This window comes from Podarcis erhardii, assembly GCF_964252035.2.
Source record: "Podarcis erhardii genome assembly, chromosome: 4".
In the NCBI taxonomy this organism is placed as follows: domain Eukaryota; kingdom Metazoa; phylum Chordata; class Lepidosauria; order Squamata; family Lacertidae; genus Podarcis; species Podarcis erhardii.
Window position 1 is genome coordinate 57,064,644 of NC_138508.1, and position 19,105 is coordinate 57,083,748.

Sequence of the window (19,105 nt, forward strand, 5' to 3'; positions counted from 1 at the left end):
TCTTAAACTGAATCCGTTCTTAAACCGAGGTGCGCTTTCCCTAATGAGGCCTCCCACCGCCGGTGCCCTTCCACTGTTCGGTTTACGTTTGTAGACCGAGGTAAAGTTTGTAAACTGGAACACTACTTCTGGTTTTGTGGAGTTTGTAAACCGAATCATTTGTAAACAGGACTGTTCTTAAACTGAGGTATCACTGTATCTTTTTTTTTAAAATGCTGATACACCTCTAACTTTCAGACCAATCAAAATCTGTTGCTCTGGGGATGCATAGTTGAAGGAAAGCACAATCTGGCCTCTGCTGTCCACCAGGAGACTAGCTAAGGGCTACTGGGTTGTGCATGCATGCCAAATACAGGGAACCCCACCTGTCCAAATCAGATGGTCCTGCTGAGATGATGTCATTTTAAGAACTGCTGCTTGAAACTTGCTGGCTTCCCCATTCCCTCCTCCGTTCCTTTTGTACCGTGTCTATTAGATTGTGAGCCTGAAGGCAGGAGTTGTCTCATCCTTCCATCTCTTAAAACAGTGCTTAAAACACTTTTAGGCACTGTAGCTTGATAATAAACTACAGTGGGCCAAAATCTTGCATTACTAACACTTTTTTAATATGAGATGCTAGAAAACTTGTCACTACTAGATTTTTTTACCTGTTCATAATTTTTGTACTTCCAAGCTTTTCTGTTCACAGATGTACCGTATGTGGAAATATTTCCTGCTGATTTAAATTAATAAACTAATTTAACCTCTTGTGTGTGTGCTTGTTTGTACGCTTAATGCTCTTTATGTTTATGCCATGTCATCAGTGTTCATAATGCCGTTACATAGGCAGCATAGGCAGGTAACAGCATAGTGAGGAAACGGAGGGAAGAACATGGAAATAGGCAGTGTCTTTGGAATGAGAAGCTCTTCCTTCACACAGGGTGATAGGCGTTGGAGGAGCACAGGTCACAGGCAGTAATGCAAAGAGAATAATGAGTGAAAGAATTCTGAAACTCCTGGAACTAGTACCAATTTGAAAACAAATTGTAGTTATAAAGTAAGCATAGAATAGGTCACTGGGTGAAACCCTAGCCTTGCTGAAGTCTATGACACTTAATTTAATTTCTTTCTACAGCACTTTGTTAAGTATAAATGAAGGCAAATTTGACCCAAGGGCAAAATATAAATATTTATGTAGCTCAAGAATACAGAAAGCTGGACTGAAAAATGCAGCAAGAAATACTAGCTATAATTTGATTTCACATACAGGGGAAGAAAAGAATGGGGGGATGTTATGCATCATAAACATGGAAGCTATTTCCTTTCTTTTGTATAATTAAAAATGAAAAGGGGAATAAACTCATTTCTGCTGTTTAAACCCCTTCTGCCAGCTACTGATGTAAGCAACAGATACTGATCGACCTGCTGGAAAATTTACTCTAGTCATGCAGTAAGACTCAGATGCTCATAAGGCAATATAGGACCAATATGATGTGAGATCCATCTAGATATGTGCCTGAAAGACCAAGGAAAAGCATAGGAACATAAGAAAGCTATAAGAAAGCATAATTTACAAAAGCTTTGTGGTGCGTGAACAAATTCAAGAGAGCCTTAATTCTGGTCTTAAGCAGCATATTTTAAAAAAATATATCTTTGAATGTTTATTATTTATGTTATACAGAAGTACTGCAGTGACTTACAGCATATTTAAAAACATACAATCTAATAATATATTCATACAAAACCATTCAATTCATGAAATATATGGAACACCCACACACATAACAGCTGCAAGTTGGGTAGCACACTAGTTGTTAAATTTAAAAATGTCTGTATTAGTTCAGTTGATCTAAAAGTAAAATGCACTGTATCGTTCACAAGGTGGCACTCTTATACAATCTTCCAAATGAATTGGAAGTCCCCGTTGCAAGTTTAAACTGCCTAAAATGACACACTGCCATACATGTCTGGTGCAACTAAAAGAATAAATTGGACACATCTAGACACGCATTTCTCGACACGGTAATTCAGTTTTACTAGCAATCCGGAGATGAAACAAACCCCTTTCCAGCCCCAGGAGTGTGAGGACACACAGCAGCTGACACACTAATGTGTAGTGACACACAGTTTGGAAAACTCTGTTTTAGAAGCTGACCACTCATCAGGACTCTGGCAGCTGCATTTTGAACCAGTTTTCAGGCTGTCTGTAGAAGCATGTGGGGTACATCACTGAAGACTCATCTGGACACAACCAGAGCATGGCTTACTGTGGCTAAGTGTGCCCTTTTGTGGACCTGAGCCTGCTCCATCGCATACAGAAGTGTATTATGGGAAGTGTGCACCCCCCACAATTCATAACTTTTGTTTGTTTAGGGGTGGGGGTTAATATATTTTATAGCATCTCTCTTGATATCCTTAGACCTTCACCTCTTCCTGCTGCCCCTCAGAGGGAGCTATGGAGGGTGGGGATAAGCTAGAGGGCCTTTTCAGCCGTGGCCCCCGCTGCCCTGTGAGGCACCTGAAGGTTGTTATTTCCTCTCCCCGCCATTTGATGGGTGGAGACAATTTTGCTGCCTGTTGGTGGTATGCTATATCCTCACTGCTGCTTATTATATGTCATCATGTGGATTTCCGTTTTAATATTTTGTACTTTTACTAACTTTGCTTATGCCGCGTACAGGGCCGGATTTAAGTTTGATGAAGCCCTAAGCTACTGAAGGTAATGGAGCCTTTTTTATGTCCAGCTGTCCTTTGTCAACAACAAATAGTCGCTTCTTTCTTGTGCTGAATGTGTTATGTGGTAATTTATGGACCTAACAGGTGTCGAAAGCCATTTGCACATAGCAAATAGGAGCCTACCCAACACAAAACACTATTGCTGTATGTAGGTTTCATTTTATTTGTTTTTTATCTTATATTTTGGAAATGTACATTCAGTCCCCCCCCTTTAATTTGTTTGGCTCGCGTCTGCTCTCTGCATTTTGCAAGCCGCTGGGCGAAGCCTTCGGCGTCCAGCTCCTCCAAACACCCTTCGCGGCGGAGGGAGCGAGTTCCGAGTAGACGAGCCTGGGCTGCACTGTCCTGCTCGGCAATGGGAATGGGAGCCCGCCGAGCACAGCGCAACTCCTTTCCTCGCCAAATTTATTCCGAAAGCCCGTTTTGCAGGCGAGGGTAGAGGTGGCGGCGGCGCAACGAGCCAGCCGCTTGACGAGCCCGCACTCGGCTGGTGGCCCCGGTTTCCGACGGCTCCCGGGCGGAGGAGGGCGGCGGCGGCGGCGGCGGCTGCAGCCGAGCGGGCTGGCTGGGGCGTGAACCGGGAAGCGCCGGGCGCTGAGGGCAAGAGGGCGAGGAGGCCGCGGTTTCCTCGTCCGCCACCTGGGACAGCAAGAAGGGGAGATGATGGTGCGGGCGGCCTGCAACAGTGAGTAGCTCAAAAGTTTCTCCCCCCACCCCCGACCTTTTCTGGCCTTTTCGTTCTTTCTAATCGACCTGTTTCCTTGTCAGAGGCTGCGCAAACTTCCGAGGTTGCTGCAGCGCTTTCTTGATGACGAGACTCGACCCATCTGCTCCCGGGAACCCAAACTGTTTTGCAGCGCTAGGGTGTTTAAAAAGCGCGCCTCTGAGCACGCACAGAGTGCTTTCTCCTCGCTGTGGAGCGGTCGCGGCTCGTCAGGGCGGGATATGAGGGGGAAGAAGCCCTGTCCCCCTCACGTTTAGAAATTAACTTCCATAACACAGAAGGATTTCCCACCCAGTCTGCAACTGGGTGTCAGGAACCTGACAGTTACGCGGGAGGCCCCACCTACTCCCCATACATACCCTCATGGGCTCTATTTGAACTGGCATGATATCCCTTAGGTTAAAATAGAGGTTTATTCAAGCAGAGGCTTAATGTGCTAAAAGGTTGAGAACCTCTGTTTTAACCTAAGGGACATTGTGCATCAGGGGTGCCAACTTGAATAAGATATTGTGGGGCCCAGTTAAGCCTCACCCCAGATAATCAATCGCAAGGTGTGGCAGGCACTATTTGAATGGCAATGCCCATCAACTTGGAGGGGTGGCCTGTGTTGTAATTTGTGAGCCAAATGTCTAGCTAATGATTCCGTAGCAATTCCCTTCTAATGTTGCAGAACCAAGATTGTATGGGTGCATTATATTGCTCTATTTCCTGAATTATTCTTGGCAACATTTTGTGTGCAACTTGGGAGTTGTCAGCTCTCCTAAATCCTTCAGCTATCCATGCACTACAGAACAAAACGTCCTGTAAGCAATAATATTTATTATTTCCTTCATGGGGTGTGCCCAAGCTGCAATATTGTTTCTGAGCACTTTTAAATAATATTTTTGTTTGTTTGTTTCTGAGTAATTGGGTGCTCTCTGCTTCAGTCTGTCTCCTGAACCTTTCTATATACAGTGGTACCTTGGGTTACATACACTTCAGATTACATACGCTTCAGGTTACAGACTCCACTAACCCAGAAATAGTACCTCGGGTTAAGAACTTTGCTTCAGAATGAGAACAGAAATTGCGTGACGGCAGCGGGAGGCCCCATTAGCTAAAGTGGTACCTCAGGTTAAGAACGGTTTCAGGTTAAGAACGGACCTCCGGAACGAATTAAGTTCTTAACCGGAGGTACCACTGTAATTAGGTTTGTGGAGAGCTAACATTTACTCTGTAGAAGCTGGAGTGTTAAGCTGACAGTGATAGTGATAGCATGTGTGCTCCAAAGAAGTGAATATGAAGAAAAGTTAGGCTGGCAAAAATATTTGCTGGCAAGGCTTAAATTCCTTGTGTAACTTCGTGAGTAGCATGTTGTACAATCGATTTAAGAAAATGTGTGGAATGCTTGAAGGCTGCAGATATGCAATAAATATTTCCATAATGATTTGTGGCTTGAGTTTGATATCTATATAAATTCATAATGCCTAAATTCATGACTATGTACTATGTCCTATAGCAAGGGTGGAGGACCTTTTTTAGCCCGAGGGCCACATTACTTTCTGGGCCCTCTTCCAGGAGGAATCCACATGCCAGTGGTGGGTAGGGCCAGAGCAAAACTGGTCAGGGCAGTGAATATATGGTACATTTTACCTTTGTATAATAGGCTGGTTTCTACATATACCCCCACAACTCCCTCTATCCTCTATTTAGGCAAGCTAGGCACATGATTAGAATTCAAAGACCCATTTGAGAAAGGCAAGTACACTTGAGCAGAGTGCAAAGCATGACTGTGGAAAGGGTGTGAGACCTGGGGAGGAGGGCCAGACAAAAGAGGTCTAGATTGGCATCTGAGGTTCCCATCCCTATCCTAGGAAATCAAGGTAATGAAGAAGAAAAAAGAGTAAGTACTCCAAACAGCTGGACCATAAAGAAGGCTGATCGCCGAGGAATTGATGCTTTTGAATTATGGTGCTGGAGGAGATTCTTGAGAGTCCCATGGACTGCAAGAAGATCAAACCTATCCATTCTGAAGGAAATCAGCCCTGAGTGCTCACTGGAAGGACAGATCCTGAAGCTGAGGCTCCGATACTTTGGCCACCTCATGAGAAGAGAAGACTCCCTGGAAAAGACCCTGATGTTGGGAAAGATGGAGGGCACAAGGAGAAGGGGACGACAGAGGACGAGATGGTTGGATAGTGTTCTCGAAGCTACCAGCATGAGTTTGACCAAACTGCTGGAGGCAGTGGAAGACAGGAGTGCCTGGCATGCTCTGGTCCATGGGGTCACGAAGAGTCGGACACAACTAAGCGACTAAACAACAACAAATTCCAAACAGACATTATTCAACCAACATAACTGCCTTGAGGTAGACACCACACGGTATTTTAGCTCAGCTGGTAAGAGCACAGTGCTGATAATACCAATGCCATGGGTTTGATCCCCATATAGGTGCATATTTTGGCATTGCAGGGTGTTGGACTAGATGATCCTTCAGGTCCCTTCCAACACTTCAGGTTTTTTATTCTATGCAGTATATAGGACTTCCTGGTTCACTGGCTGAAAAGTTTTGTCTCTTACATTTCAGGGTAAAATCATGGGTTTATGGGATTAGAGCAGAGGCAATTGAATTTCATCCAGCAGAGCTTTACTGCTACTGAAGGCAAATGAGCATAATGGTCACAAATCCAATGCATTCAGGATTGGCACTGTCCATAAGAAATCCAGTTGCAGCAGACCTAACTTAAACTTGCAATAACTTATAATAAGTCTAAACCTTAACACTAAGCATATTATGTACAGAACACCACACCAGAAGGAAAAGAGATAGAAAGAGAAAGTGAATCCCAGGCTCCTTCTGACCTTACTTTTATAGTCAGCATGACCTTGACAGAAAGTGATAAGAGAACCAGTTTAAGCCAACTGTACTCAGCTTCTCTGAAGGAATAACACAAACATCAGGAACCTTCTGCTTGCTTCTTTCATGCAGAGAAGCTTCCAGAACCCTCTTGAATTAAGTGGAATAGGAAGTTCTCTACACATCAGATCGATACTTTCTGCACTAAGAAATGTAAACAGAAGAACTGTTTTGGGTAGTAGAAGGTTTGCTATAAAGGAGCAGGGAGGCCAGAGGATTATCCCAATGTGACAGTTTTGCTAGACATGTTTCAGACACTTGCATCTTCTCTGTTTGGGAATCACTTGCAGCAACCATCATCAACATAGCTGGGGCTATGGGAGAAACAGTACCTTTTGGGGGCGTTAATGATGTGAACTCAGGCTTTATATTTGTGTGAATAAACCATATGTCACAGCCTCCGCTGTACCTCATTTCCAAAGGAAACACAAACTCTGGTGAAGTGCATGGAACTCATGGAATCTCGCACTGCCTGGCGATTGGGATGGCGTGCAACAATATTTTGTGGCTCAGTGAGCTTGGCAGTTGCCACTTTTCCTTCTGAATGTACATAGATTGTCTCAACTGTCATGAAAATGTTTGTTAATTTTTTCAGATTTTATGAAGTTAGGAGGGTTTATCTTTGCAACTGTCTGTGCCTGGTACTTTGGATCCCTATTGGCATCTATTATACCTGAAGACTCCTTAGCATCAGCTTTTGATGATCTTCAGAACATTGCTGAGAAACCAAAACTTAAAGGTATGTGATCACATTCTCCTGGATGTATTTTAATATTCTAAGGCTCATGGTTATTTAATTAGAAGTTTTGTAAAAAAAAAAAAAATGACTTCTGTCTCATGTGCTACCCAAGTAAAAATCGTCTGATTATTTAGTAGAGTAAATCCCACCCCTTCAGACTGTAAGAATAGTTCTTTGCCTCTACCTGAAATATGCAATCATTGCTGCACCACATCTGCTCTCTACATCTCCTTGATTATTAAAGGAAGCACCCGACCTTAACATTTACCTCAGTCTTTCCTCACCCATGTTCCAGTTCACTGACTGCAAAACATTGAGGGTGATCAGATAAAATATCTGGGTTGGCAGCAGCCACAGGTTTGAGGAAACTGTATTGTTTGACATCAGCACTGGTTAAGATGACTTGTCACATGAAGAAGAAAAACCTGCTATACTTAACAGTTATAATTTACAACACGACAAAATAAATGTTGGCCGCAATCCAAAGTTGAGTTAAACATGGTCAGACCAATTACCGGTAATTTTAGTGGACATTAGAATGCTTAGTTGTGTGTTGGGTTTCAACTATGAATGATGGTTGCCCAGTGTTCAAAGGCCTTCCTATCTAATGTACTTTTCAGCACCACTCCCAAAAAGACTGAAATGTGACCACTGGTCTCCATGTTCGCCTGGGAGCTATGCTTATCGCATACTCAGTGGTGGTGGTCAGAAGTCCATTGCCAAGATCTGTTTTGAAGATCAGCTGTGAGTACTGAACAACACTTAAGGCCAGCTTTGCCATTTATTTATAACAGAGTCCATTGGACCTCCAGTGGTAGCTGTAGTGGTATGAGAAGGTAGGAAGTTTTAACACTATTAAAACTAAGGAGGTGCCATAGACAATCACTCTAATTGCTGCATGCCTTTCCTCTCCATCTGTAGGTGCTTCAGTGTACAAGTATAGACACAGTATATTTTTAATTCAAGGCATTCCTTACTTAAATTTCATGCATTCCTTTTGGGGGGAAAGAGGGCCCTTTTGGGGGAACTGTACCAAACTCCCCAACCACCTTGACTTGGGCCTTTGGGGAATTAATATAGAGACAGTCATGGACTACCTGGGGCAGTGGTCTCATTCTGTACAAGGCAGCTTCCTGTGGAAATGATTTTCGGAACCTTCGCACTATTTTTATTACAATTTTTTAATTGTCTTCCAAACCAACATCTAAAGGCAATTTACACACAAGATATATATAAAGAGTAAAAAAAAAAAAAAACTTTTGAGAAACAGACTAAAATTCTAGCAAATGGACACTTGCAAATACTGTACCCATTTATCCAGCTAGGAATAAAGCTACAGTTCCCATAGAAAAGGATGCAATGAGAGTGAAATTGGTTTAAAGTTGGCTTACTCAACTTATTCAAGTGTTCCACTGATTAAATGGCTAATGGTGTTGTTTTGTCAAAAAAGTGGGTTGTTGTTTTCCATTAGTGCATTGATGCTATAATCCTAAACACGCTTAAGGTAGGAGTAAGTTCTATTGAAAAAGGTGAGACTTGCTTCTAAATAGACTACCCACCCTACACTTGATGTGAAACGTGGCAGAAAGTGAGGGCAGTAATTTCAAGGAAACCACTGGGAGCTTAAAGTGAGCTTTTAATGGTTCCTTTGCTGAAGCTAGGTGCACGCCCAATGTCCATCATGGGTATTGCAAGTACTGTACACCTTGTTTCAGCAGGGGAAAGCAGTTTCCATTGAAACCACTGTTAAAATGGGGGCGGGGGTAGGGTATCCATTTTAGCAGTGTTTCAACAGAAATTTCAAAAAGCAGCATGGAACTGTTAGAAAGCCTTATTGCAAACAAAGGACAGTGAGTGGGCTGATTTAAAGAGCAGTGTGGGGCTGTTTGCAAAAGGGCTTTCAAAAAGCCCCACACTGTGCTTCAAAGTCCTGACAGAGTGGGGACATAGTTTAACATCACCCTCTACTGTTATCTCATTATTAAATACCACAGGAAAGCACCTCCTGTCTGCCATATTTCCCAGATAAACACTTTGTGTTTCCATTTCAGACTTATGAGCAAAGAAAGTAAAAATGTTGGAAGAGGAATAAATGTTGCCATTGTGGACTGTGAGTAAAAAGACACAATCCTGTATGTGCTTTTTAAAAGAAATAAAAATGCTATGTCAAAGTGGCTATGAGACTGTGAACCAAGAAAGCAACACTGGGAATCTCGTCTCTGCCATTAACTCACTCTGGTGGCAGTGGCGTAGCGTGGGTTGTCAGCACCCGGGGCAAGGCAAGTAATTTGCGCCCCCTAACCCGTGGATTTGCCCTAACCCCAGATGTTGCGCCCGGTGCAGCCGGCCCCCCCTGCACCCCCCCACGCTACGCCACTGTCTGGTGGCCTTGCCTTGGCCTGTCTGCCATGATTGCCATAAGGATTGCTGAGCTACTGTCTTGAAAGTGTTTGAGCACTCATTAAAAGTGCTCTTTAAAGACTTTAGTGGCCATTATAAAATGTATAATTTACAACAGTGATACCTCACCTGCTTTGTCTCATTTATAGTGCTTATCATAGATTTTCCTGAGTGCTCTTCCTTTTGCACACAACACAGCTTGTAATTCAGTGAGTTTTATAAGGTGCCATGGATTCACAGAATCATAGAATTGTAGAGTTGTAGTGGACCACAGGGATCATCTCATGTCGAACCCCCTGCAATGCAGGAATCTTTCCTCCAACATCGGCCTCAAACCCACTACCCGGAGATAAAGAGTCTCATGCTTTACCAACTGGACTCTAACTTTTTGTTTGGATCTTAGGATTTATATCATTATAGATTAGGTGTTTCCTTAGATAGAAACTTAGCAGTGTAACTGAAATTTGTTTATTTTTGGTATCTTCCCTGCCAACTTTTGCAGTGGTCTATACCAGGAGCAGGACGCAGGTGGCACTGTGGGTTAAACCACAGAACCTAGAATTTGCCGATTAGAAGGTCGGCGGTTCGAATCCCTGCGACGGGGTGAGCTCCTGTTGCTCGGTCCCTGCTCCTGCCAACCTAGCAGTTCGAAAGCACGTCAAAGTGCAAGGAGATAAATAGGTACCACTCCAGTGGGAAGGTAAATGGCATTTCCATGCGCTGCTATGGTTCGCCAGAAGTGGCTTAGTCATGCTGGCCACATGACCCAGAAGCTGTACGCCGGCTCCCTCAGCCAATAAAGCAAGATCAGCGCCGCAACCCCAGAGCCGGTCACGACTGGACCTAATGGTCAGGGGACCTTCACCTATACCAGGAGCAGGGATTTATTTATTTTTGGCTCTGGGATCTTTATCTGGCCTCACCCCACCGACCAACTTTAGCAGGTGGGTGGGAGAATCCATTTGTCAGTCTCATGTCACTTAGATGTCACATGATTGTCAGGTGGATTGTCTCCCCCTCCCCCCCCCCCACCTGTAGAAATCCCTTGTATTCTCCATGATCCCATTTCAGCATGGGAGAGCAGGGACTGAGCACTCTTTGCAGCACTTTCTTCCACCCTTTTAAAGATCACAGCTGGAACAATCTCTTTCTCTCTCCCAAGATCACAATGTGTATGATAGCAGTGTCTCACACAAAATGTAACTGACCTGTAGAAAAGACTCTATAAACTGAAAACAAAGACGCTGTGTGTACCTTTCTTATCTATGGAAATCTTTCAATAAAAACATTTTATGTGGGAGGAACGGGGACGGATGACTGCTGCAAAGGGTGTGTGCTTTAAGTCAGTCCCCGCTATATCACACCTGTGCACTGGAGAATGGAGCTGAGCAACAACACAAGTGCCTGTTTCCTCACTGCTGTGTGACAGAGCAGTTTTTGTCAGAGCTGATGTCTAAAGTAGACATAAGCTAGAGAGTCGAGGACAGTGCTGTCTTGCAGCAGTGAAGAGAACAAAGCTCCAATAAAAGCAAACAGACCGTTTGTTTTGTAAAGCCTTCCTCATGCTGATCCTTTGGGGAGGTTGGAGGGATCAACGCAGGGTGGGCTTTCCAAGAAGGTCCCACACATCAGCTGAACATCATCAGTGGCGCCATCTGATTGGTTTGGGGAGAAAGGCCTCATGGGCCAAATTGGACCCACTGGTGAGCCTGGATTGACTCAAAGGCCAGAGGTGCCCACACTGCCTACACATAGATGCACAGACTTGCATACATGGCGCATGATATGTGCTTATTGCCCTCTTCATTCTAAACTAAATACTTTTGTTTGGGAGATTTTGGAAACATTTTTTTCTGTCTTCTTTTCTTTCATTTTTTGTAATGCATTCCCTTTCTCACAGATAACACTGGGAAGCTTGTTGATGCAAAATCTTTTGACATGTGGCAAGGAGGTAAGAGGCATGTCTATGTTCAATATTGTTATAAAAGCGTCTGCCAAAAACCCTCATGCATGTAAATAGCAGTTATGACACTTATGCAATATCAGAGAGTAGAGCATGTCTACAGCAGATTGTTTGGATCATGGACATACGACTCAGCCTTTACTGAGGCTCCCATCCCAAGCACTTTCTCTATATTGCTCCTTTTCCTTCAGTGGAAGAGAGACATTGAGTTGGAAGGCAAGAGTTTTGGGGGAAAGGGATGTCAGGGGAAGGGAGAAGTTTGCTGGAACTGAGACCACCCTGTTCTAGCCACGAGTGAAACTTTATTCAAAGTTTTCTTGGGTCCTGCCTTTCCCGAAAAGAGCAAGAATAGAATGTTTGAGGGGGAAATAGCACATTTATGTAGGTTTCTCTCCCCACTGCCATTAACAGCATTCTCCAGACCACTGGCTGATTTTGTCCAAAAAGCACCCCAGAAATCTCTGCTCCTGATGGTGACCTATGATGATGGAAGCTCAAGGTAAGCAAACAGATTTATGGCCCTGTTTTTAACATAACTAGTAGTTTCACTTTTCAGACTTTGAGAAATAAGGTAGCAAAATATGTGGTGGTATGATGAATTTTACCTCCCATCTTACTAAATACACTTGAATTTTCCTATCCAGTATACATACATGGACCCCTTGGAGGCCACAGTCTGGTGTTCTTGTCATATTTTGAGGAATGTATTGGCTTCAAAACTCATTTCCTCAAACAGTGGTTTAAAATTCTAAATTTATTTTTTAATATTTCTTTTTCTTTTATTTTTAATTATATAGCACCACAACAAACAACAGGTTATAAAATACACTGAGACAGAGGGTATCTTGGGGCATTGTAACATAAGAACTCTGAGATTTCTATATGATCCAGATACAGTCTTACCTCAGAAGTCAAACAGAATCCATTCCGGAAGTCCGTTCAACTTCCAAAACGTTCAACTTCAAATGTGTGGCTTCTGATTGGCTGCAGGAAGCTCCTGCAGCCAACTGGGAACTGTGGAAGCCCTGTCAGACATTTGGCTTCCAAAAGAACATTAGAAAACCAGAACAATCACTTCTGGTTTTCGATCGTTCGGGAGCTGGTACATCCGATTCCCACGGCATTTGGGAGCCAAGATACGACTGTAATTAACTTTTAAACTTCACTTAGACTTCTAGAGTGTCACCTGGTAGCATCATGACTGATATATATTCGGGGTGGGGTGAGGTGGGGCAGCAACAAAGGGGAACTGAGTTCCTTTATCTTTTTTGAATTAAATAATTATTATTTTTGTCCAGGGGTTGGGGCTGGAATGATATAGACTCAATGCCTGAGCCAAAAATCCACCTATATCTCTAATCACTAAAGTTGTGGCCATTTGTAATCTAGATCATTGTCTGCTTGAGTTTATTAATCACATCTTACATTTAGCCACTGCCTGGTGTGTGTGTGAGTGTGGCAGTGCAACTGGGCCCTAAATTAACAAACAAACTTACTTTGTGTTGAGTACCCTCCTTTTCCCCCCGGAAAAAAGCACTAAATATATTGTGAAATGTTATGTAGTTCGCGTGACACTCTAATTGCTTTACGATCGCCAATTAGAGATTTACAACGGGTCCGGCACACTTCTTCTGCGCCATTACTGCTTCGCTCGGCTTCCTCCCAGGTCACGCGTAGCAGAGAACATCGGCAGCGGCTGTAAAACTGTCCCACAGTAACACAGCAAACACTTGTGTCCATAAACAGCTATTTATTGCGGCATTTCAGCTACAAAGTCCGTCACTTTTCTCAGCCATAGCTTTCTCTCTCAGACATACGGAGAGAACATCTTTCTCCCTCAGGATCACAGGGAGAACAACAAGAACAGACTCCTCCCAGTCAGTCTCCTCCCAGCTTCTAAAAGCTTGCACGTCATAAGGTTACGCACACCTCAGAACACTTAACCCTTTAAGTTCTGAACTCTCACATATATTTGTGCAATCATTAGCTTTATCCGTTAATTTTACAACAGGAACACAATATTTCTCTGATGCAGAAACTTGATACCTGATGCTGGCTTTTTTGGATCCTTTGTTCCTAAGGGATTGCTAACAACTTGTTCATGTTATTATGTATTTTAAGGGTGGCTTTAACAGAATAAATAAGACTGGTAGTGTTGCAAGCAAGTGATAAGGTGATGCATATATACTTGGAAATGAATCTATTGGATTCAGTGGGATCTTTTTCTGAGTAGACATGCTTAGGATTGTGCTCTTTATTTCTATGTGCTAAAGGAAAGCATTTGAGGAAGAAATGAAATCTGAATAAGAATATCAGAAGAAATCTATCCTATCCTATTCAGACTTTAGCATTTAGCAAACATGAGTTGTCAAAGGTACAAAATTCAGATTAATCCTTTCTCTCTCACATAGGTTAATGGAGGATGCGAAAAAGGCAATAGCAGATCTAGGAAGTAAAGAAATAAGGAATTTGAAATTCAGGTCAAGCTGGGCCTTTATAGCAGCAAAAGGTTTTGAACTGCCAGCCAACACACAAAGGGAAATGGTAAGACTCAAAAATATATATGGATGTAGATAACACTTCCTGGAACCGCAGAACTTTAAATACTGATGTGTTTCATGTAGTCTAGCTATGTTCTATGATGGACATCCAAACAAATGAAATAAAAGCTATCCACATTGACTAACTTACAGTAATGGAACCATAGAAATATAGAGTTGATCTAGTACAACCCCCTCCAATGCGGTAATCTCAACCAAAGCATCCCTGAAAGATGGCCCCTCCAACCTCTGCTTAAAAATCTCCAATGAAGGAGAGTCCGCCAGCTTTTGAGAGATTCTGTTCTCCTGTCAAACAGCTTTTACTGTGAGAAAGTTCTTCCTGGTGTTTAGCTGGTATCTCCTTTCTTGTAACTCAAATACATTGGTCGAGTCGTCCTCTCTGGAGCAGGAGAAAACAACCTTGCTTCATCTTCCATGTGACAGCCCTTAAGGTATTTGAAAATAGCTTACCATATCCCCTCTCAGTCTCTTCTTTTTATCAGGCTAAACAGGCCCAACTCCCTCAACCGTTCCGCATAAGGCTTGGTTTCCAGACACTTTATCATAGGGTCACCCTCCTCTGCACACAGTAACTTAACTAATATTATGAGAGTAAGTGAAGGAAGGCAACAGAATGATTTGTTTATCACTAATCTTTTAGTTTATTTGTTCTTGGTTTTGCAGTGATATGAGTTGAAAATACTTCCAGTGCTTTATTTTCCTGTGGAAATCTTTCTGCCTCATAAGTTCTTTACTAAGAATGAGTGCAAATAATAATTAGGCAAGCTTGGCAGTAACAAAGCTTTTTGCTTTATTCATCAAATATAAATAAAATAAGAATGCAAAATTGGATTACAGTGGTGCCTCGCAAGACAAAATTAATTCGTTCCACGAGTTGTTTTGTCTTGCGATTTTTTCGTCTTGCGGAGCGCAGATTCCCTGGGTATTAACGGTTGTAAGAAAAAGGAAACAAACATACGCAAGACGTATGGGCAAAGCAAGCCCATAGGGAAAATCGTCTTGCGAAGCAACTCAAAAAACAAAAAACCCTTTCGTCTTGCGCGTTTTTCGTCTTACGAGGCATTCGTCTTGCGAGGTACCACTGTACTCTCTAGCGCATCAGAAACTTTTCCAGGGCAAACTGAAAATTACCAGTTCAGGTTCCCCCCCCCCCCCAGAAAACCCACTTCACTGTGTATTCATGTAATATATTTCAAGATATTACTCTCGATCGTTATATTATTTTGGACACTTTAAATACTTTGAATAAGACTGCATTGCTTCAATATTCCTGATACTTGGATATACCATGTCTTCATACTTTCTTGTCCTTTACAGTAGAACCTCTACTTATGTCCCTCTCTTCTTAGGCCCGTTCCAAGTCGCGACTGCAGCAAACCTGGAAGTAAATGCCGGGTTTGCTGTGATTCGCGTATGCTCAGAAGCGGCTGCCACCAAATGCGCCTGCGCACAAGGGCGCTTCTACCAGCAACCCGTTTCGCCATAAGGACGGGCCTCTAGAACAGATTGTGGTCATGGGTAGAAGTTCCACTGTATGTCTTAAATTGAAAGCACTTCCATTTTTTCTTTTGTTCTTTTTAAATCAAGTACTTTTGTTGTAAAAATTAGAAACTGTTCTGTGAATATATTTGTGCATGTTCCTCCCCCTACTCTGTGGCACCCTGACCCTGTGGTGCTGATGAAAGTGAACCAGATCATTGGAGCAAAGAACCATTTGTGCTATTGCTGAAGCCTATTCTCATTAAATTGGAGTTAAATTAATTCAGCTAAATGGACATCCAGCCTCTTTCATACAATATATTATCATCCACTTTTGTAACAGTTTGCTTTAAAATCAGAACAGGACCTTATTAGTTTCGCATCTTTACCATATACCACTTAACTGTCATAATTTCTTTCTGCTACTTAGTATGTCTAGCTGCAGAAACAAAATAGAATTAAGATGTTGCAAAAAAAAAAGAAAAGAAACCTACCAAAGCATTAACTCTTAAAGTCCAAGATTAATTATTCCCTTATTAGGAGGTGGTTCTTTGAATTAATAGGCAATTACAGTCAATATTTGCTTTAGTTTTTTTATTAAAAAAAACATCCTGAGAAAGTTTATCAATTCACTTTCTAAATTCATTTCAGTTGCTTCACTATCTCCATCCTGAATGTCCTTAAAAAACTGGCTAGGTATCATGGCCTATACACCCCCCAAATGTATCACATGCTCAAAAAAGTTTACTCTCGTGTCAGCTACTCTCTGCTCTACTCCAGAGGCTCCTTAATTTTAAAGGGAGAGGAAGCTGGAAGTGTTTTCAATCCTAGCTCCTGTCAAACAGATGCTTATATTAAAGATGCCACAATATATGGCATACCCCTCAGCAGGAGTGCTCCTGTTTAGATATTTGCCCCAGGATAATATAAGATAGCTAGGGGGATCCAGGCTGCCCATTGACTTTTCTTTCCTTCCTGGTCTCTCTCCATTTTTTGAATGTACAGTCGTACCTTGGCTCCTGAACACCTTGGGGGTCGAACATTCTGGCTCCTGATCGACAACCGGAAGTGAGTGTTCTGGTCTTTTTTTGGAAGCTGAATGTCCAGCATGGCTTCCGCTATTGTTTCCAGCACACCTGTGCAATCAGAAACCAATCAGAAACTGTGCCTTGGTTTCCGAACATTTCGGAAGTTGAACGGACTTCTGGAACGGATTCCGTTTGACTTCCAAGGTACGACTGTAATGTCAAAATACAGACACATTGTAGTAGACATTATAGAGGAATGCTATGAACTGGACATGGGGCTGTCCTTTCTGACGATACCCAAACATATAATACCTAGTTTTTTGCCTGAATATTCTCGGTCAGAAGTGGAAAGTGGTTGTTGTCAAACATGATCTCAATTGTGGGTCCCCAGTTTGCCAAAGCTACCCCACTTTGCAGCACACTCCCAAGCCCTTTTGATGGAGCCAAAAACTATGTCGTTCACATGAACTGATCTAGATAAATCAGCTTTAGCGTTTTCTCTTCTCCATAAGCTTAGTGATAAAAGGAGTGGGTTGTTTCCATTGTGTACTTTGGAATGTAGGAAGCTGCCCTATGCTGACTGAGATCATTGGTCCATCTAGCTCAGTATTGTCCACACTGACTGGTAGTTGCTATTTACAGTTCCAGACAAGAGTTATTCCCAGCCTTACCTGGAGATGCCAGGAATTGAATCTGGGTCCTTCGGAATGCAAGGAACATGAGCTGCAGCTCTTCCCCATTCCAAAGTGCCCCCCCCCACTTGTGGCTGATTGGAAGCCACACTATTTTTTCTTGTTATGGCAATAATAGATAGATTTTCACAATTAAATTATTTTGAAGCCATAAACTGAATTGCTATTTATACGTCTCTTTTAAACAGATCAACCACTCTGATGCGAAAAAGAATCGATATAATGGCTGGCCAGCTGAAGTCCAGATAGAAGGCTGTATTCCCAAAAACTAACAGTCTGGATTCTCCAGTTAAGATGTATCAACAAAAGAGTGCACTGCATTTTTACCACATGATCTCAGAATGATTTGTTTGCCATACTTAGGAATGTCTTTGGCCATGAAATTGCCCATACTTTTCCACAATACTATGAACTGAGTACAAATGCAAGGGGATTGTGGCTGCTTAGTTCATTCCCCGGTTCTCCTGTTCATCTGCTGCTGTGAGTTAAGCACATCACACAAACCCGGGCTCATGGTTTGTCAGAGATATAAACCCAAGAAAAACCTTGGATATAATGTGGTTTGTCTGGAGCAGGACAAACCGTGAGGCCAGGTGTGGGCAACACACTGACTTTGCAAAGCACTGCAGCAGAGCAGGAGCACAATCTTCTCTCTGGGAGCTCAGCTCACACATTCACACTTTGGGTATGTTCACATTAGTGGCTTAAAATGCAGCGCGCTAGCCGTCGGGGAAGTGGGCTCAGGCTGGGCCTGGGTTCAGCCGCATATTTCCTCACAGCCTCCGTCTGCCCTCTTACCTCTCCTCCTTTCCCTTGGTGGCGGCAGCGCAATGGCGGGGCAGCAGAGCCAGGGCTTCTCCTTTCCCCCTCCGTGCTCACTCCTGGGTCCCTCCGGCCCAGGAGCTCCAGATGCGGGTGCCCCCAGCACCCACACGACAGCGGTGGTGGTGGCAGCGGTCCCAGCGACTTGGAAGCCGGCCAGGCAGCACAAGCAACACTGTCCGCCCTCAGGAGCACCGCGGCGCCATGCGCCATGCTGCCTCCTTTTGATTCTTCACCAGGCACACTTGATCTTTTATGTTTCTCTACTGCTGGAACTGCCACCTCCGCGCCAACCGCCTATTTATTAAGCTGTCATCTTTACATGTGCGGTGATTGTCTCAATTGTTCACATTATCACCACATTACTTTCATTGAAACATCTTAAAGCCAAATCTAGTCATCATGACGCTGGTAGTTCATGGCTTCACGGTTTTATACTTGAATGTATATGCATCTATTACTCTGGAATAAATAAAAGGATTTAATTTTATATATAAAATGTGACAGAAACATCATGAATTCAGTAAATTGCTTGGGATGGAATTTATAGTCTGTTTCATGTTTTGTAGACCACCCTTAACAGAGACAGGAAAGGTGAAATCATATCTCAGAGAGCTTGTTGAATTATAAGAGGCAGTAACGAAGTCTGAAGTTAAATATAATCAAAACTAGCTTTACTTGCCCAAATAAAATCACTTCCTCTGTCAGCAAAATGGAATGCTTGTGTCCATTTATATCTTAGAATCCCAAAATGGGGTCAATGTGTGTGACAGAAGAGGTCTCATTCTATAGCAACACTTAGATGATTATATGTGCATTTAATAACCTGAAGGTTGGGAAGTGAGGAAAACTGCTGTGGGATTTGGAGTGGGCAAATGGTGTCTAGGAAAAGGTTTAAGATCCACCTACCTACTGCGACTCCTTTGTTCCCTCTCCTCACCCACCCTAGAAGTAACCTTTTCTGATCTAAATGGGCTGCCACTAGATGGCCACTTCTGTCTTTTTTGGCCCCACTCTTGTAACTTCTGTGAAGAGGAACTACGTGGATTTAAATTATCTGTGTCTTTTCCTTTGCCAGTGAATATA

General features: G+C 42.9%; 1 protein-coding gene across 2 annotated transcripts; it reads left to right on the top strand.

Annotated features, from left to right (window-relative positions):
- Positions 1-3,274: 3,274 nt before the first annotated feature.
- On the top strand, positions 3,275-18,518 carry FAM3B (FAM3 metabolism regulating signaling molecule B). Of its 2 annotated transcripts, none has more exons than XM_081859382.1 (8): positions 3,275-3,400; positions 6,931-7,074; positions 7,695-7,818; positions 9,126-9,184; positions 11,375-11,425; positions 11,849-11,936; positions 13,849-13,981; positions 17,386-18,518. In XM_081859382.1, exons 1-8 carry the CDS (start codon positions 3,376-3,378, stop codon positions 17,467-17,469), a joined length of 708 nt encoding a protein of 235 aa, XP_081715508.1. In that variant the 5' UTR covers positions 3,275-3,375; the 3' UTR covers positions 17,470-18,518. The 2 variants fall into 2 exon arrangements, with proteins under 2 accessions (XP_081715508.1, XP_081715509.1); XM_081859383.1 differs by lacking the exon at positions 3,275-3,400 and adding an exon at positions 3,859-5,817.
- Positions 18,519-19,105: the final 587 nt, after the last annotated feature.